General features: G+C 46.6%; 1 protein-coding gene, 1 long non-coding RNA gene and 2 other non-coding genes across 6 annotated transcripts; 2 read left to right on the top strand and 2 right to left on the bottom strand.

The window, feature by feature from the left end:
- Positions 1-4,455: 4,455 nt before the first annotated feature.
- Positions 4,456-16,026, bottom strand: thap12b (THAP domain containing 12b). Of its 3 annotated transcripts, none has more exons than XM_063207160.1 (10): positions 15,804-16,026; positions 14,405-14,525; positions 13,951-14,058; positions 13,686-13,722; positions 11,459-11,669; positions 10,625-10,853; positions 9,274-9,551; positions 7,839-7,985; positions 6,835-7,480; positions 4,456-5,455 (listed from the first exon to the last, which is right to left on the bottom strand). In XM_063207160.1, the coding sequence occupies exons 1-10, from the start codon at positions 15,890-15,892 to the stop codon at positions 4,526-4,528; spliced, it is 2,796 nt and encodes a 931-aa protein (XP_063063230.1). In that variant the 5' UTR covers positions 15,893-16,026; the 3' UTR covers positions 4,456-4,525. The 3 variants fall into 3 exon arrangements, with proteins under 3 accessions (XP_063063230.1, XP_063063229.1, XP_063063231.1); XM_063207159.1 differs by having other exon boundaries at positions 10,625-10,856; positions 15,804-16,025; XM_063207161.1 differs by having other exon boundaries at positions 10,625-10,856; positions 15,649-15,901.
- On the top strand, positions 15,964-20,141 carry LOC134455844 (uncharacterized). The gene is made up of 3 exons (XR_010036174.1): positions 15,964-16,043; positions 16,270-16,340; positions 19,214-20,141. It is a non-coding gene; the product is annotated as an uncharacterized LOC134455844 (long non-coding RNA).
- Positions 16,696-16,767, top strand: trnap-agg (transfer RNA proline (anticodon AGG)). The gene has a single exon. It is a non-coding gene; the product is annotated as a tRNA-Pro (tRNA).
- Positions 17,037-17,108, bottom strand: trnap-cgg (transfer RNA proline (anticodon CGG)). The gene has a single exon. It is a non-coding gene; the product is annotated as a tRNA-Pro (tRNA).
- Positions 20,142-20,397: the final 256 nt, after the last annotated feature.

The following is a 20,397-nucleotide window of genomic DNA, read 5'->3' as shown; positions in this document are numbered from 1 at the left end:
ATATTATGCCAGATTCGCCGGTGTAATAACCCAGTGCCCCACCATTAGGCCAATTTCAGGGCCTTTTCATTTTAGTTTTCACAACTTTTGTGCTTCTTGACATCCATGATGTTATTCAAAGGTTTTTGTATAAGCTTTATGTATGCACCTGCATGTGTGTGTGTGTGTGTTTTTGTCAACAAGGACTATGATGAAAAAATGCCCCTTTTTGATTTCCGTCATTTAGACCAAGACTAAGACTAAGACTAAGACTAAGACTGGTGTTACATACATGAAAGAACCAGTGTGTGAAGAAGTTTTATTCTGTACAGTGTGATTTATGTTAAAAAGAGAAGCAGTGTGCGGAGAAGGTTTATTCTGTACAGTCAGTGATATATGCCAAAAAGAGAAGCAGTGTGTGGAGAAGGTTTATTCTGTACAGTCAGTGATATATGCCAAAAAGAGAAGCAGTGTGTGGAGAAGTTCTATTATCTACAGTGTTGACTAAAAGTACTAAAATGACAAAAAAATGACTAAGACAACATTTGATTTCAGTCATTTACACTAAGACTAAGACTAAATTGGCAAGGCAATGACTAAATATGACTAAAACTAAAATTGATTTTCGTCATTGTGACTAAGACTAAGACTTAATTTTAAAAAGCTGAAAAAAGCACACTGGTGTGTGAGTGTGTGTGTGTGTGTGTGTGTGTGTGTGTGTGTGTGTGTGTGTGTGTGTGTGTGTGTGTGCGTGCGTGCGTGTGTGCAGGCCTGTGTGTGGATGTATTTGACAGCCCAAAGAGGCTCCGCACAAAAGGACACACACAGGTCAACACACACATCCAACAAGACCTCTGATATACACTGGTCACACATCACAAAGACTTGCTGTCTCGGTCAAAGATGCAACAGCTACACGCGCACCAAGAAATTCTCCTTTTTGAACTGCAATACGTCACCCATAATGTTGTGTGCATTGGAAAATTTTGAGCAAAGCTGTGCTCTTACCCTGCTAATTGAACCTTCACACTTCACTTTACTGGTGCAATGTGCAATTAATGAAGATTGGCCAACAGGCAGGAAGCAATGAAAATACACTAAAATGACAGGTGTTTCAGTTATTTTGTCCAACTCCTGTATGTCACTGGCTCCCAGTGAAGTTTAGAATAGAGTTTCAAACTCTTCTGATTGTCTATAAGTCACTCAATGACCACTAGGCCCCAAATATATTGCAGATATACTAGATCAGTGGTTCTCAACCTTTTTTGAATAAACACCCCTTGGACCTCATCATAGGCCTCCCAACGCCCACTTGACCCCATCTTAAGCCTGCATACCAATGCCCCCCAATGGCAACAAAGCATCGCCCCAGGTCAGCTCTATCCTTCTCAACGCCCCCCTAGGTCTACCCAACGCCCCCTGGGGAAACAGGAAAAGGCAATGTGAACTGAAAAAAATACTTGGGCCGTGTCTCAAATGCCGCACTTGTGCACTTCAGTGCCTAGGGCACACACGCTGAACATTTTAGTTGAGCCAGTGCACTGAAAGTGCCAGGATTATCCCTTAACAATGGCTGAAAAATGCAGTGCTTGAATGATGGACACTGCACGCACTAAACGGCGGCCATGTTGACAATGACACGGAGGAAATGTGGCATTCAGTTCAGTAGAATAGTTTGGTCAACAGCAAAGAGGCTTGAGACAAGAGGGCTTACTCACGTTATAACAGCGTAGTATGAAATGATGGCGAGTGGAGTACGGAAATTTTATTTTTCTTCTACGGTCAGTATTGGAAGCATCAGGGAAGCATGCAATGACACTTCCGCGAGGGTCGGAGTGTGGAACAGGTCATAGGACAGCGTGAATGTTTGTCAGCTGTCCTTAATCACCCCCAGCAATTACTGCTGACCAACAGCTGCCGTTAATTTGGCCACAAATTATCCATCATGGTGTCGCCCCCACACAAGGGAGTACGGAAATGTTATCCATCGCACCCACTGACCAATGACCATGCGCAAGGGAGTTAATTTTTCTTCCACTCGTGTCCTACACGTACTACACCGTGGCCAATGCATTCCCCCCCGAGAGATTGTTCTTCTGTTGAATTTCTTTGGTCAACAGTCTCCTAATTCTGTAAGTAATGTTGATGGGACACCAACCTTTTCATGCCAACCAAAGTATTGTATGTGTGATTGTTGTTCTTTGGGGTGAAGGACATGGAAATACAAGCACCAGACACTGTTCATTGTAAACAGTAGGCAACTCATATTTTGGCGAGCTAATGCCATGCTCAGCCGTCACTTCCAGCGAGGGCACAGTGCATAGTGCTCAATTTTTTCCACGACACTATGCACTAAACACCTCAGTGCACTGTGCACTGACTGTCAGTGCACTGACAAAAGTGCGTCATTTGAGACAAAGCCTTGGATTTGTACCGTGATGGCAATTGTGGACGTCAGCAGGTTCATCCACGTAACGCGGAGTTGCGTGCACACACACCCACACACACCAGAAACTCTTATCTTCTCAAAGTAGCAGTGGAAAGAAGCAACGCCCTATTTACTACTTCTAATAAAATATTTATATCACACACACACACAGGGCCGGATTAACATTGCCCTAGGCTACAGGTTGTTGTGCGGCCCCCTGAAAGGAAAAAAAAATCCAGGAAAGTTACATAGACAATGTCATAGTTAAGAGCTAGGAAATGAGGGCAACTTGTCTACCAACTGTACTGAACAAAATAGATACATTTTTCAATGTTGCATTGGGTCAAAATTCTGCATTTTTTCACTTCTGGCCAATCAGGGGCCCCCTGGCAGGTGCGTTAAGCCGGCCCTGCACACACACACACGCACGCACGCACGCACGCACGCACGCACGCACGCACACACACACACCCCTCTGCATCTTCCTCTTCATGTCTAACCATCACGCCCTTCCTGTGTTAATGATAATAAAAAGCTGTTTGCTGCTGCTCCAGGTTATCTTGATGAAAAGTGTTACAGTGACGATAAACAGTCCAAACACCATCTTATTGCATGTTTGCTCAGAAAATAATGCTCATGAAGTTGCCCAGTGCACCATTACCTTCATTGGTCTTTACACCACTACAATAGGGGGCACATTGGGCATAGTGGGCTACAGTTACACGGACGGACACACATACACACTCACACACAAACACATACACACACACTGTGCAAATTACAATCGCGATTTAAAGCAGGTCCATCACAGTACCACAAATGTTGAGCATAGCACGAGCGCGCGTGCACACACACTCTATCTCTGGCCTGAATATTCCACTACTGAAGGAAAAATGTTAACAAGAGTACAAACACACACACACACACACACACTCTCTATCTCCCTCTTATTGGTCTCACCTGCTGCTGTATGATGTATTAGGAGAGCTAACTATGCCCCAATAAACAGACCAGGCAACATGACTAGGTGTAGCCGCCCTTTACAGGGCCATAACCAGACATTTTGAAATACCGAGGTCAAATACTGCATGCTATACATTTAGAATGCTTCAATCACTTCAGTCAAACTCTTAAGTTTGTTTTCATTAAATGGGGGTGGCGTACAGACTGAATTTATCATTGTTGATCATATATCGATTTCCATCATCATTTTATTTCATAAAATTTTACATTACTAAAAATAATACAGAGGACATGACCTTTGTGTCCTCAGTGGTAGTTACGGCCATGGCCCTATACCATGTTATACATGACCAGGTGTGGCAGGGGAGGTGGCAAATGGCAAAACCGTGAGCAGCTTGAGTTAGGAGCAAACCAAAGAAAGTAGATTGGATAAGAAAGCTCTCTTGCTGGAAAATGCATTGACCACCGTGTATGAGGGTGCAGCCTGAGGACACGCAGTGCGGTGGGACGGTACCATGCTCAGGGTACCTCAGTCATGGAGGAGGATGGGGGAGAGCACTGGTTAATTACTCCCCCACCAACCTGGTAGGTCGGAAGTCGAACCCGCAAGCAGAATGATGCCCTAACCGCTTACACATGACTGCCCTGTATGGTGGTGATGTCCATGGAGTCAAACACAGACAGGTACTGTTAGGATGAGGTATTGTTCAATATTCTGATTGCAAACGAGAGACTAACTTCTGGACTTAAAGAACAAACTTCACCAAAGTTCATTCAGATGAACATTGTTTTTTTAATTACAGACACAGTTTTTTTATAACAATTAAGTAAAAAAAAGAAAAAAATCCTTGAGAACAGAGTATAGAACACATCTGTCATCGTTACATTCTTCTGAAGTACGTAAGTGGCAGCTCCAGTGTCCACGGTACACACACACACACACACACACACACACACACACACACACACACACACACACACACACACACACACACACACACACACACACACACACACACACTGTCTGTGTGTGTGTGTGTGTGTGTGTGTGTGTGTGTGTGTGTGTGTGTGTGTGTGTGTGTGTGTGTGTGTGTGTGTGTGTGTGTGTGTGTGTGTGTGTGTGTGTGTGTTAGACCAGTGGTAAGTTGAGCTTTATCAGGAGGTGGTTTTGTCTTGTGTGTTTACCTTCTGGTCTATGCTCCCCTCCTGTGTGGGTGAGTATGTGTCCTGCTCCTGTTTGATTGAGTGTGTGTGTGAGAGTGTGTGTTGGCGTTCCACCCCATCCTCCTGTGAGTCTGCGTGTGTGTGTTGAGCGTCCCTGCTGGCCTCTTGTGAGTGTGTATGCTGTTGTTGTTCTTGTTGTTCCCCGTCCTTATGCGTGTGTGCCTCCTGTGTGTTTGTGTGCTGTGCGTCCCTGCCGTGCTGTGTGTACTGCCTGGCCAGGTGTGTGAGGTCCATGAGCAGGTGTGTGTGTGTGTAGAGCAGGGCCAGGGAGGTGTGTCTCAGGTGCACGGGTGTGTTGGCCAGGTAACAGCGGAGTCTCCGCCGGGCGCTCGAGACCCCCTCGGTGCTCCCCTCCCCCTCCGCCCGGGCGGTATCCCATAGCAACGGCAGCGTGGCCAGGACGCGCAGGAAGGCCCGGACGTTGGGGAAGAACTTGAGATCGGGCAGCGCCAGCGTGTGTGCCAGCGTGGAGGGCAGGGCCACCTCCCGCCCGCGGTGCTTCCACTTGATGCGCCAGCAGTGCAGCTCGGCGGCCAGCGTGTCGGGGTTGGGCAGGTCGCCGCGGTAACTGTGGGAGGCGTGCGAGGTGTCCTCCGCCGCCGTGTTGAACTTCAGGTGGCCCATCACCGCGGGCACCAGCGACAGGCAGCGCAGCGCGCGCACGTGCTGCTCCGAGAAGAGCGAGCGCACTTCCTGCCTGACGAAGTGCATGATGGGAAGGGTCAGGTGCTGCCTGTAGTGGGACTCCGGGGAGACGGGCTCCGCCTCCTGCCGGAGGAGAACTGCGCGGGGCAAACACGGGCCCACGCTCACATTGGCTGCCAGGGATACGGCCTCCTCGAACCAAAACTCATGATAGACCTGGAGGAGGAGAGGAGAGGAGAGGAGGGGGTACATGAGAGGAGAGAGGAGAGGAGGAGGAGAGGAGAGGAGAGGAGAAGAGAGGAGAGAAGAGGAGAGGAGGAGAGGAGAAGAGAGAAGTGGAGGAGAGAAGAGAAGAGAGGAGAGGAGTGGAGAGAGGAGAGAAGAGGAGAGGAGAGAGGAGAGAGGAGAAGACAGGAAAGGAGAGGAGTGGAGAGAGGAGAGAAGAAGAGGAGAACAGAGGAGAGGGGAGGAGAGGAGAGGAGGGGAGGGAGAAAACAGATGAGAGGAGACGAGGAAAAGAGGAGACGAGACGAGGAAAGAGGGAAGAGAAGAGGAAGTGAGGAGAGAAGTAGAGAAGAGGAGAGAGGCAGAGGTCAAAAGTAGAGAGGAGAGAGGAGAAAAGAGTAAAGGAGGAGAGGAGAGCAGTAGAGGAGACAGGAGAAAAGAGTAAAGAATGAGAGGTAAAGGTGTAAAAGTGAGATACTTTATTGATCTCAACAGAAAATGGCATAGGCATCTGAGTGGAAAGACATACTATGGCCTTGATCTTGGCACTGTGGTTAGTGTAACCCATTTGATTTCTGTTGTTTAGAATTGACCTCCACTTGCGCTGTAGCCTGATAAACCAGCCTAAATGTGAGATTGGATGTGTAATTTAGTCTGGCCCCGATGAATAGGACATCCGAAGATTATTGATGAGAATAACCCGTTGCCTTTCAGACCGTGTCTGTGCCTAGAGGACGGCGCTCTGACCAATCAGTGCTATCTTTCTCGTTGATGTGTTTTCCCAACGTTGCGAGCTTCGTAGTCACTCCCTCAAAACCCGTCCGCTTTGATTCAAAACAAATCTCTGCATTGTGATTGGTTTGCCAGATTCTTGGCAAGCCTGGCACACCACAACAATGATGCGAGGTCAGACTCACTCGTAGCCAAAAAATGTTGCCGTCCAGCGGGTGGCGCTGGTTTACTAGTCTACTTGCGCTGCAAATGTTAGCAACATTTTTAGCATTTAATATTGTAGCATTTATGTAGCTGACCCATCACCATATCTATGGACCTCTGACAGAGAGAGAGAGAGAGAGAGAGTGAGAAAGTGTGTGTGTGTGTGCGTGCGTGTGTGTGTGTGTGATTGTGAGTGTACCTCCAGGTTATCAAGCACCTCTGCTAGTGTGTTTGTGACTGTGTTTGTGTGTGTGTGTGTGTGTGATTGTGAGTGTACCTCCAGGTTATCAAGCACCTCTGCTAGTGTGTTTGTGACTGTGTTTGTGTGTTCCTCCTAGTTGTCAAGCACATCTGCTAGCATGTGTGTGTGTGTGTGTGTGTGTGTGTGTGTGTGTGTACATGAGTGAGTTGTGTGTGCGCATGGGCGCATGTACCTCTATGTTGTCGAGCACCTCCGCTAGCGAGTGCAGGACGGCCGGCAGGCTATTGGCCGCCAGGAAGACATCCAGCGTGTTGCCGTGGAGATTCTTCCCGAAGGCCCGGGTGAAGGCCAGCGTGTGGCGCAGCACAACTAGCGTCACCAGGAGAGAGAAGTCACCCAGCGCCTCGCTCACCGCCACCGCACGCCTACGCAGGGAGGTGCCCCAGGGGGACGCAACATCCCACTGACTGGCCGTCTTCTTCTCTTGCCCCGCCTCTTCCTTCTTTTGTTCCTCATCTTTCTTCACTTGTCCCTCCTCTTCCTCTTCCTGCCTTAGCTCCTCCCCTTCCTCCCGCAGGGTGCCTAGACACAATACCATTGGCTCCACCATCTCCACGGCGATCTCGAACGCGTCGTGCCGTTCGCTCCAGCCGGAGGAACACGCCCCCCGCAGGTACTCCGCCCTCTCCGGGTTGCCTGGCAACAGCAGGTCCAGGCTGCGGCCCATCTCTGCGCGTAACTGTGGCGACGAGAGCAGGAGCGCCTCCATGTGGCCGATAATTGTTAGCGCGGTGGTGACGCCGGCTAGCCGAGAGCGGCGCGCTAACAAGACGTTGAGAGACACACAGGACTGGGGAGTCAACACCGCTAGTGGATACCTGGAGAGAGGGAGAGAGGGGGGATGGGGAGAGAGAGGGGGATGGGGAGAGAGAGAGACATTATAGGAAATTTTAAGGCAAGTGTGGGGGTGACACAGGCTAGTACGACACTCTAACAAGACGTTAAGAGACACACTGGGGAGTCAACGGCGCTAGTATCAGCACTGTGGGTGCACTGCACACACTTGCTACTTCACGCACTAACATACTCAGACACAGACAAGCCGTAATTATATTATATACATTTCGAATCCTCTGTGTAATCTAAGTTATGCAGAAAAAATTGACAACAAAGTATACTTAACTTGACAGTAGACACTACACACACACACACAGACACACACACCCCAAAACGTACTTGTTGCTTAAGCACTCTGCAGCGGTCCGCATGTAACCAGAGAGGGCTCCTGTGGCGGCGTGTGCCTGGCCGCGACACTGCTCCATGCTGAGCCCCGACACCTTAGTTAGCTGGGCCTCCAGGTGCCAAGCCAGGGCCCGTCCATACCTGCACACAGCCATTTAGAGCTTCATCAGCATGCCATTAGTCCCAAATTAGCATCGCACTAGTTACACAGCGCTTTATTGGCCCGCCCATACCTGGACACAGTCATGTCTTTATGAGCATGACAAATCAACATGGGCCAGCCATATACCTGTAGAGTAGTGTTCTCAATGGGGGCTCTTCAGCCCTAGGGGGGCATTGAGAAAGATGCAGCTGAGAGGGGTCTGTGCTGGCTTGCTTACCATTGGGGGGCATTGGCCTGTTTATTTTTTATACTAAAGGAGGCGTTGGCAGGCTTATGATAAAGTCAAAGGGGCGTTTGGGGGTCTGTATTTTTATGAACGTGGATTTTGAGACAGACATTTTGGTATCCCGACCATCTACACCATCAGATAACTGCAACTGTACACTGCGCCTAGATGTCTTGCTTATTATCCAATTTTCCTTGTTACCTTCCTATTATTTAAAGTTGCTTCTATTACCTTGTGTTTGACAATGTTGTCAGGGTTGCAACTGTACACTGCACCTTGAGGTCTTCGTTTACTTTTTGCTTCCTTTTAATGCATTGTACTCTTCTTTACTCTTGGTAGGACAATGCTATCAGTGTTGCAACTGTACACTGTGCCTTACCCTGTTCTTGTTTAAATTGCTCCTTGTAAGTTGCTTTGAACAAAGGCGTCTGCTAAATACTAATGTAATGTAATGTAAAAGATAACAAACAGATACACTCCATTACAATACAAATGAAACCATGTGCTGCTCAATATTGACAGATCTCTACTGCTGGGAGCTGTGTGAGAGGCGGGCTCAGCAGTTGGAGAAGCTCAGCACTAATCATCTAGTTGTCTGCACCTGTCCTTACCTACACCCCTAACAAATGCACTACTCTGTTCTTTTGTGTTACTGCCCTGAAGAAGGCACTCATGCCGCTACGCGTGGGCCTTGTTTTTAATATGTCCATGTAGGACCTGTCATATTAATAAAGACATTTTAATTTGGAGTGCCTTAGTCAGAGAATTTATTCTCAATTTTTGATACTGCTCAATATTATTTGCAATGTTGTGTTTCTTCCACTTGCATGTATGCACTGAGATGTGCATATATTTAGGCATATTCCTACTTTCATGTACATGTGGGAATGCTCGCATGCACGCTTTACAACGCATGATAAAAAACGAGGCCCCTGGTCTCAACAAATAAGACGGATAGAAGTAAAATAAACACTATGAGTAAAACAAAGAACAAAACAAACACATTCGAAACACATCACATCCCACCAATACAAAATTACCTGTCGCTCTCACTGTCCCCGTCCTTATCCCCGCCCCCGTCCCCTTGCGTCTCCTCTCCGACGTCCCCCGGTGTCCCCTGGGGCAGCTCCAGCAGTGCCACCAGTTCCTCGCGGAGGGCGTCGTCCTGGTCGACGTACCTCAGGCAGAGGGGCAGCCGGGGGCCGCGGGGGAACTCCTCAGGCTCCAGCGTCAGGAGGGAGTAGGAGGAGGCGCACCTCACCTCCCTCAGCACCTCCTCCCTGCTGGCCTCCTCCAGGGCACACAGCACTCCCTCCACCTACACAGATTCATATTATCATTCACTATTACTATTATTATAACAAGTAGTAGTAGAGGTAGTAGTACTTTAATGTCAATTTATTACATGTTATAATCGTGAATCATGATAGAATTATTGTTATTGTTATTCGTAGTAGTAGTAGTAGTAGTAGTAGACATAGAAGTAATACTACTAGTAGTGGCAGTAAAGGGCCGTACACACACGTCGCAGCTATTTACTCGCTACTTGCTCACTCGCCTACTCGCCACTCGCTCTGGGTGACTTTGTTTACTGGTTGTCATGGTTCCCGCTGTCCGCGCCAATAACGTCCGTACGAAACAAAATGTAGGCCTACGCTGTTTAACGTTGATCGTGTGCTGTGCACAACCATGCATGAGCCTTTGATGGTGTACACTGTATTGGATGTATTTTCCTCAACACTTTTAACCAAAGTGTGATGGCGTGCAGAAGTTGGGTGGTCAGAACACCACAGGGGTAACGTCACCTGTCAATAATCTGTATTCTGCATTCCAATTGGTTACTCGCTTAACTCGCGTCGCTCGAAGATAAAATAAGTTTATCTCGGAACCCGCCCACATCGCATCGCTTGTACTCTCCTCGCCTACTCGCCAGCGAGACTCGCTGGAACACGTAGACATTCTATTGACTTCATCCGCTGAGCGAGTAACTAGCAGCGACGTGTGTGTACGGCCCTTAATAGACATAGAAGTACTAGTAGTAGTAGTAGCAGCAGCAGCATTGTATTGCATCCATGATCCATTACATTATTACATTACATTACACTTGGCTGATGCATTTTTTTTTTTAATTTCAAAGCGATTTACATTTCTGTATTTACAGGGTATTGGTTACAGTCCCTGGAGACATGTGTGGTTAGGTGCCTTTCTCAAGGGCTCTTCAGCCATGGGTGGAGGTGTAGGGAGAGGTAAGGATGGGATTCAAACTCCCAACCCTCTGATCTTTACACCACCTCTATAACCATTACACCACGGCTTACCCAATTGTTATTACTATATCGTCATCGTAGAATTATTATCATTACTATTATTATTATGATGATGATGGATCACCTCCTCTGGAGGGCACCACTCCTGGTTGACTGCTGCCCCCTCCAGCTGGCGGTGCAGTACTGCATCCCCCACAGCCATACGCAGCTCTAGCAGGGCCTGCAGGTTACTGTGCAATGAGGCCTCGTCTTCATCATCATCTTCTTCTTCTTCTTCTTCTTCTTCTTCCTCCTCCTCCTCCTCCTCCTCCTCCGTGTGACTTCGTAAGCGTGTTTGTGGGATGCTCCTTCTACTGCTATACAAAGAGAAAAGGCCAAATGAATCTATCAACGTCATTGTAAAAGTTTTATTTGATCATTTGACAGAAAAATTAAAATCCATACAGATTATGATTGCAGACAATCACCAACACGCAAATACTCTAAATTGCACACGCATACACAAATTGAACTTTCACACGCACATGCACCAGGGCTTGACATTAACATTTTCGCTTGGAGGCCACTGTGTCTAGCGGCTTTCCCGAGTCACTAGCCATCCATTTTTAAAAAAATGTTTATCATGACGCTGTACATCTAACCTCAGAAGATGAGGTGCTTAAAGCAAGTAACTGAGCTTTTTCTTGAACTTAGATACAAACAATTGATACACAAGGGGCAACGTGCAGAATATAAGCTATTCTGAATTGTCACCATTGAATAAGCTACCTGCCAAATTGGCTAGTGACACTGAAATTGTTACCAGCCACAGCCAAGTTTTACCAGCATTTGGCCGGTTGGCAGGTGCCAGTGTCAAGCCCTGACATGCACACACACACACACACACACACACACACACACACACACACACACACACACACACACACACACACACACACACACACACACACGTGCGCACCGTGGTGTGTCCCGTGGTGTGTGCAGGGGGATGGCCTGGCGCGCCATGAGGAGTAGTGTTTCCATGACGACGCGGGTGTACTGCGTCTCCTCTTGCTGCTCGCGGCTCAGCATAGGACTCTCTTCCTCACCTCCCTCCGGCCGCACCTCCCCCTCTTCCTCCCCATCCCCCTCGCCCTCGCCGCTCTGAAGCTGCTCCATACACGACTCCACTGGAGAGAGAGAGAGGGAGAGAGAGAGAGAGAGAGAGAGAGAGAGAGAGAGGAGAGAGCAACAGGAAGAAGAGACAGAGGAGAGGAATAACCCAATAATCAATTTAATCAAATAAGTAATTAACAGCAACATGAAGAAAAACATTATTTAGGCTTTTTGAAAAGGATTTCAAGGCCCACTTGGAATACCATCAGGGCCCACAGTTTGAGAATCACTAGAATACTAGGGGTGTAAATCACTAGCCAGGCTGCGCCCTCCTAGTGACGCAACACCTTCTTGCAAGTGTATGATAATCAGGCAAGTAAATCACAGCCTCCATGACGATTTCTCAAGGCAGGGATTTGATTATTTTCGATACTTAAAGGGACACTGTGCAGGAAATGGCCAAAAAAGGTACTGCAACTATGCTGCTCATTGAAACTGGGTTGGCTATCGCAAAATTTGATCTTTTCATGAAAGTTTACTAAGTAATAAACTAATATTTGCTACTAGTATGGCCCAAGTACAGTCATCTGTGCAGCTAAAAATGGCTATTTCTGGAAATTCAAAATGGCGGACCATGGAGAAGATTCCCCTTTTCATGTATGAAAAGTGCAATTTTTCCAGTCATAATGAATACTTAGAATTTGACGGTGGTGGTAAGTATTCATGAAAAAGGTAACATTAGTGAATGGGTAGCATGAATTCTGGAAATAAACAACTAAAAATCTCACACAGTGTACCTTTAAGAATTCCCCACGATACGATGCGATGTGATTATTTCCAATTATTTTTCTACCTCTATTATGTTATGGAGCTAGGGCATTGGACAGCGGCCAGTGATTCAATTATTTTCGATACTTAAAGGGACACTGTGCAGGAAATGGTCAAAAAAGGTACTGCAACTATGCTGCTCATTGAAACTGGGCTGCCTATTGCCAAATTTGACCTTTACGTGACAGTTTACTAAGTAATGAACAAATATTTTCCAGTAATATCCAATTACAGTCATTTCTGCAGCTAAAAATGGCTAATTTTGGAAATTCAAAATGGCGGACCATGGAGAAGATCCCCCTTTTCATGTATGAAAAGTGCAATTTTTCCAGTCATAGTGAATACTTAGAATTGGATGCTGGTGGTAAGTATTCATGAAAAAGGTAACATTAGTTAATGGGCAGTATGAATTCTGATAATAAACACCTAAAAATCTCACACAGTATCCCTTTAAGAGAGCCCCACAATGGGGGCCCTGTGGCGCAGCATGCTAAGCCACATTTGGCTTGAATGCCCACCCACGGGGACCCCAGTTCGAGTCCGATCCTCCCGTCTCTCTGTCCCATTCGCTTCCTGTCACCATCTTCGACTGTCTTGTCAAATAAAGGCAAAGTGGGCCATAGGATCGATACAATTTGATTATTATTTACACCCCTAATGCCACAGGACTCAACGGGCCAGGACAGACAGCAGATCAGAGATGGCACATTAGTCTGAGAAGAGTTAAGGCACGAATAGACCAAGCACTACATCGTTGAGTCCAGCCATGGAAGTAACTGACTTCGCATTGAGTCTCAGGCGACAAAAGAGACAAAAGCGTTTCAGGCGACTAGAGGCGATTCGAGCGACAGTTTGTAGTTGAGCTCCAGCCAACATTATACAAATTAGCTATGATGCAGTTCGGCGACAGCTGACACAGCCAATGGGAATGTTGGAATGCTTCCATTCTGCTTTTCACAGACATAGCTCTTGCTGCACAGTCCAGCGATTCTCTGTTGCTTGAGCTCGTTGCGGCCGGTCTATTCACCCGGTTACATTAACGTGTGTCTCTTTACAGCGGACTGTCTCTTTGGTTTCAATGATCTCCAATTACCTTTGAGATTGCAACTAAATTGGTGTCTGTGGAAATGTAATGTTAAATTGTGGGCACGGTTAAAGAAGTAAAATGTGTGTGTAGTGTCACACTACTGTGTTGATGTTAAAGTCCGCAGACAGAAAGTACCTTTTTAACACACACTGGGCAGTATTGGCATTGTACTCACATCTCCTCTCTTTGATTCTCCTGATGTCCTCATCCGTCTGTATAACACACACAGGTAAACACACACAGGTAATCAATCAGAAACACACACACACAGGTGTATGGGGATCCCCTCGAAAGCAAGATATCTTATCTCAAGGGGCTATCCCTCTAAGTTGAAAAAGTTAACGTCAAGCACTGGTGTGTGTGTGTGTGTGTGTGTGTGTGTGTGTGTGTGTGTGTGTGTGTGTGTGTGTGTGTGTGTGTGTGTGTGTGTGTGTGTGTACCAGGTCCTTGATCCTCTTGCGGTGTCTGCTGTGTGGGTTAGTCAGGTGACTCGTCAAGTCGAAGATCGTGGGAATGGCCGTCTCCCTCAAGACAGTGCGGTATGGACTCTACACACACACACACACACACACGAACGCACGCATGCACACAAACACACACACGTCACACGACAGAGTTCAAATGCTCAACATCACCAAACTACATAATATAATGTACAGATGAGAGCATATTGCCCACCCCTCACCCCCCATACCACATATCTCCCTGTAGGTGAGAGTATTGCCCAGGACCCTCCTATATTGGAGTTGGAGGCCCTATTGTAACCATGGCAGGCCGTGAGGGGAGCCCTATCAGTGTATTGCCCCGGACTCCCAGAGTTGAGTGTTACCCCTGACCTGCGCACCCCCCATGTTTGACCTACACATGAGTTTTGTTTGGCAGCTTGTCTCTTACCGTCTTGCAGATCATGGCGGGTTCGAAGTGCTTGGCGCAGAGGCGGTAGTGCTTGTTCAGCTGGTCCGGAGTCTTGCACTCCAGGTCGCTACGGCGGCAGTTCTCCACCCACAGCTTGCATCTGCAGCGAGGAGTAGAGTAGAGTGCAGTACTATTAATACCCAGGGAAATGTAGGTGTCTGAGGACTTACATAAATACACAAATAGAAAAACATACACAAAGACCTAATACACCTTATAGACCTATAGCACTCACTTCCAGCAATCAGTCCAGCAATCAGCCTTACATCAGTTCACAAACACGCAAACGCGCACGCACGCACGCACGCACGCACGCACACACACACACACACACACACACACACACACACACACACACACACACACACACACACACACACACACACCTAGGAGACACATAACAGACAAGGCAGGCAACACAGTTTAGGTGTCAAATTCAATAGCTAATCTCCCGTCTTCCCTTGTGCGTGTGGCCTTGTGATGACGCGGCAAGACATCATTGACAAAGGAAGTTTGTTGCAATTTCTCGCAAGAGTGCATTTCATAGGTCATTTTCTCATGTGCTATCAGGATGTTGAATGGGGAAAAGTCCCCCAAAACTTGTTGTGCCTCGGCTGACAGTTGGGACACCTATTTGTTTTCTCCATGGAGGTGGGGGGTGTCAGAGAAGTGCGAGGCCACAAGCTCAAGTCGAGGATGGGAGTTTGGATAATGGAATGAGTCCTAGGTGGAAGTCACTGGACTTGAAGTATGAAACAGGTGCATTCTTTACAGACTGTTAACAACTTTTTGTTTCCATGATTGTTCACAACTAGACTCTTTCGACAGAGTTGACCAGGATGAATACACACAGAAGGCTGTGATATGCCTGTGTGTTGATCTTACAGAAAGGTCAGTCTGCGCCCACTTCATCTGCACCATCCTGTAATCTTTGCACCATCCTGTAATCTGTTGCATGGACTCTGCCTGAGCAGCATGCATGTCTAAGTAGCCAACTCAAGGATTACTTTAGTCCACCCGTATACTGAAAAAAGTGAGCAAAGTGTAGTAGTGGATCATTATACTGCACGGCCAGGAGTTTTAAGACAGTAGCTATAATCATGAACTTACACAGTAGCAAAATAATTCAATGTAGAATAGTACAGATCACAGATGAGAGCAGAGGGAGCAGGGGTGTAACGAGTCTGTATTCTGGTGAGAAGAGATCATGCATACTTACTTACACTTTGAAAGAGAACATGGGCATTGTCTAATGGAACAAGATACGCTCTAATTGATGGAACACTCATCACATTGTCACGTTTCGGCTGGACAGTGAGAGTTATGCAAAACAGTAGGCTACAAGTTATATCACAGAAAGACATGACGGCGTAGCTACCTTTCGGGGTCTCTTGGGAACCTGAAGAATGCCAAGTTGGACTGGGTGCTCTTTCTTGTACAGTTTGGGGCCGCGCAGAAATTCGGCATTGTGTTGTGGATAGCGTATTAGCCGACTAGCTAGTTGTGGCTAGCTATCTGACCGTATGAACTATCGTTGTGTGAAAATTGCAGACTCTGGGTCCAGTATCTCACGGGCTGATTATGGGGGTTGTCATTCGGTGTCTTTGTCGACTCATCGGTAAGCATATAAGGAATTGTACTGAAAAACAGCCGATTAAATTAGACCAAAACCCCTCCACACACTCCTGATACAGGGCTTACAGGCTTTCTGTTTTCCCACAATGCAATTCTGCATCATATTGTTGACATTATAGTCAGTACACTAGTGTTTTAGATGTGATGCAAGAATACATTATGAATGTTTTTAACCACGCATCTATGTCTGAAATATTGTGTCGCCAAAGGTCTACCAAACAACAGGTTAACCGTTGTCAGTGTTCTCTGAATTAAGAGAACGATCAAGACTTCAACACTGGTAAGACGGCGCGTGAGGCCTTTCAGCTAACAAACACACAGCAATTTTAAGGACATTTAAAAACTGAGAGGCATCTAATAATTATATGAAATCACAGTCTGAGACAACAATAAAAGTACCACATATTCCAGGGTGAGTTTGCCATAAGCCAGTGATTGCAAAATGGTATCGAGCCGAGGGCTACTCTACACATCACAAAACTGACATAACAGCACCACTGACATTTGGATAACGATGGAACTTGCATTAAGAATAATAATTGCAATAGTATATATCTATGCTTTTAAATACAATCGTTCATGCACAATTTGTACATTATTTATATAGTTATATTTCTCCGTTGGAACACATGGCGGGCTCGTTGGTCTAGGGGTATGATTCTCGCTTAGGGTGCGAGAGGTCCCGGGTTCAAATCCCGGACGAGCCCTACTTTTTTTTTCTTGAAGATTTTGAAAAAATATCATTTTTGCTTACAGAAAACATGGCTGGATTCACTGCGTTGAACAGTAGGTTTACGTTTTGAATGGCAAGAGGCTTCCGAGCTAGTCTTTACCATGGATGAATGCCAGTACATGGAAAACCGTCATGTATAAAATAATGTTATGCAAAATGAATACAAAGTGTAGAGTTAGCAGCGGTTTTACAATCGCATCCTAAAACAATCTTGACAGCCACCCGTGGATTTTGCAAAAGAGCGGGCTCGTCCGGGATTTGAACCCGGGACCTCTCGCACCCGAAGCGAGAATCATACCCCTAGACCAACGAGCCACAATTGGTTGCTGTAGAGATTGTAGTTGCTCTTAAATCTTTTCCTACGATGTGTAACACTTTTCCTACACTTGGAATTTTATTTATTTTCTTGCAATTAATCTATAGCGGGCAAGTACGCTACGTGTATTTATTGAAATACATCCAGCTGCCGGATATGTTCATTTTATTTTCATTCTAAAGGCAAACTCAAAATGGCCCTACTGAGCCGGAATGGATGCATCATGATGATCAGTGTTGCAGTTGTTGCATGCAGACCCAACCTATCACACCCGCCCCCCTCTCTCCCTCCCCCAAAAACACGCACGCACGCACACACACACACACGCACGCACAGGAAGAAAAAGGCAGAGAGCAAGTGAATTAAGTTGTTTTTATATATCATACATAAGACTGTTTGAATATAATACAAAGGGCATTATCATATACAGCAAAGTCTTGACTAGATCTTACAATCCGTGGACACATGGACGTTTCCTTTCCTCATGCTGTTCATTTTATATAGTGCATGTTGCATGTCAAAAAGCCAGGAAAAAAAGAAAAGTCAAGTGAGTCGAGAGAGAAAAAAAAGAAAAGAAAGGGGGGGAAAAAGATGGAATTCAGAGAACTTCAGTATTTGTTGAGATGATTTTTCAATGACCAACAATTTTTTTACCTTATTTTATGTGCATTCAAATAACAGCCTTTTTTTTAAAATGGAGAACAGACCTCTTCAACAATAAATTTCTCATTACAACCAAAAAGTAAGGTTTTGTGGATATACATGCATTAAGTATATACCCTGTGAGCGTCATGGTAAGGTAGATCCCGGCCTCGGCCTCAACCTCCTTCTCCCAGTCTGTCCGCCAGCTTCGGCCCTAAGCGCTTTAGTGGAGCCTCGGGGACGCGGAGCGACACACGCGCACCCACGCAGAGCGATACGATGCGACACGCGCGCACACACACACCTCCGCCCCCCCACCACACCACACCAGCAACGTTAAAAGCCATTGACTAAAAATCACACAACTTTCCTCTACTTGAATGGTAGGTAACCAAATTTGTCAAATGTAATTATAACATACCAGCTGGAGCAAAATGTAGTGAGTTCTATACTTCCTTTATTAAAAAAATATAAATATATACATAAATTCTATTTCCACTATTAAAAAGGGGGCTGCTTCATCTTGTGAGGCCTAAGTCAGATGCCATTCAGAACAGCTGAGACAGGTGCACACTTAAAAGTCTCTCTGTCATTTTTTAAATTTTTTATTTTGGAATGTTTTTTTATGTGAACACCAGCAAAACTACTAGAATTTTTTTTCCTTTTTCAAATGGTTAAAGATATCTAGATATAGAAAACAACTGCAATCAACCGAACATTCAGATAAGCCACATTTCATGTTACCCTTAGCCTTTTCAATGGGGATTGTTGGTTTCTTTCAACATAATGGAGCCAGTGATGGAGATGGAGAGAGCTAGGTGACCAGAAGTGACCGAGTGAGCGGTGAAGAGCACAGATAAGATTGAGGTGGGTATAGGGCGAGTGGAAAGGGTACTGAAAGGCCATGGTGTGTTTTTCTATAACAAGGAGAAGTGACCGTGATGGGTTTTAGGGCAAAGTGAAGAGTAGACTGTGGCGGGTTATTGGGAACGAAGAGACTGGGTTGGAAGTGATTTTGAAGGGCTGTAGCAGGGGCTGAGTGAATGTGCCATGTTCTTGGGAGTAGTAAGAGTGGGCCGAGTGGCTATGGTGTTTAGTGTGGGTGACGGATGGAGGTGCCCCGTAGCAGTGGCTAAGTGAACTGTGTTGTGGAAAGAGAAACAGTGACCCCTAGCTGTGAGCGAGTGAACTGTGGCGTGTTGGGGAAATACTGACCCCTAGCTGTGAGCGAGTGAACTGCGGCCAGATTACACTGGCAGATGGTTTTGCCTCACACAGAGCTGTGGCTACAGATGCACTGTCCTGACGATCAGGTAGGCCAGCATATATGCTGTGTGTGTGTGTGTGTGTGTGTTGTTAGGGATGGGAGCAACTAGCAGGTTGATTGACATGAGAGCTGGAAGGCAGCACAGCCAGGCGAGGACACGAGAGTACAGAACCTTCTCTTCTCATTTCTCCCCAGTCATCCGCACAGGAGGCCGTGAAGAGAGGGCCGACATGGCGGGGAGTGATGCCAACGTCCCCTCCTCTCCATCGTCTCATCTGCACTGGATCACCACTCCGGATCCCGCGGAGCAGTTGCAGTGCCTCAATACCAACAGTTTTGTTCACTTGCAAAAGCAAAACAACAAAACACTTCAGGACGAAGAAACAAAAAAAAGAAAAACCCTAATAAAAAACAATGTTGGATTAAAACAACGGCCTATTCGGTTTCTTGTTTTTGCAGCAACAGTTCTGGTTTTGTCTTGCGAGCGTATCAAGACCATCAGCCTTCAGTGATACATAACTTGGGCCTTGAATTGGTGAGCTGCTACGGCATCAGTTACACACACCCTAATGTGCTAGAAAACAACTGCTTTGGTAGAAAAAAGAAAAGAGAAGAGGACAGGAGGAGGAGGAGGAGGAGGTCCTGGTAGATTCACAGCATAATTCAGGAGGGGGAGGAGGAGGAAGGGGTTCTCTGGGTCTCTGGTTGCCTCCTCCCACTCTCCCTCTCCCTCTCCCTCTCTCCCTCCTTCCCTCCCATCTGGCCTCCACGGTGACAGACAGGCAGATGCTGAGGGTTGGCGGTGGCCAATGTAGTCCGGTGAGGAGGTGTTGTTGGGGTGTTGTTGTTGAGGTCAGGAGCTGAAAGGGGGCGCTGAGGGGTGTGTGTGGGAGTAGAGCAGAGGAGGAGGAGGATGAGGAGGTGGAGGGGGAGGAGCGCAGAGGAGGAGGAGCAGAGTCAGGAGCCACGAAAACCAGAGCAAGGGACTCCAAAAAAACAAACCAAAGGGGGGAAAAAACACAACTTCATTGAAAAAAAAAAAAAAAAACTTTTCGGAAGTAAAGTCTTGAGACACTTGAACAAGACCCTGCATTTATGAGTCCCATAGCATGGGAGAGGGTGAGAAAGGGGGGAGAGAGAAAGAGAGAAAGAGAGAGAGAGAGAGAGAGAGAGAGAGAGAGAGAGAGAGAGAGAGAGAGAGAGAGAGAGAGAGAGAGAGAAAGAGAAAGAGAAAGAGAGAGAGAGAGAGAGAGAGAAGGAGAGCAGCAGATGAGAGGGAGGAAGTGAGGCCCCTTTGTGAGGGAGGGGGCTGACAGCACGAGAGAAAGAGAGAGAGGATGAGTGGTGAGAAAGGCCTCCTTCGAATACACATCTCCACT

The sequence above is a fragment of the Engraulis encrasicolus genome, chromosome 9, assembly GCF_034702125.1.
Source record: "Engraulis encrasicolus isolate BLACKSEA-1 chromosome 9, IST_EnEncr_1.0, whole genome shotgun sequence".
NCBI classification, from domain to species: Eukaryota; Metazoa; Chordata; class Actinopteri; order Clupeiformes; family Engraulidae; genus Engraulis; species Engraulis encrasicolus.
This window is presented reverse-complemented; position numbering and strand designations above follow the sequence as displayed.

What these genes read in the sequence shown, in the direction of transcription:
- thap12b (XM_063207159.1), bottom strand. Translation starts at nt 15,892, where the DNA reads ATGCCGAATTTCTGCGCGGCCCCAAACTGTACAAGAAAGAGCACCCAG. An exon ending in CCGCCATGATCTGCAAGACG is followed by an intron (nt 14,059 to 14,404) that starts GTAAGAGACAAG and finishes GTGTGTGTGTAG; the next exon opens with AGTCCATACCGCACTGTCTT. An exon ending in GCAAGAGGATCAAGGACCTG is followed by an intron (nt 13,723 to 13,950) that starts GTACACACACAC and finishes TGTGTTATACAG; the next exon opens with ACGGATGAGGACATCAGGAG.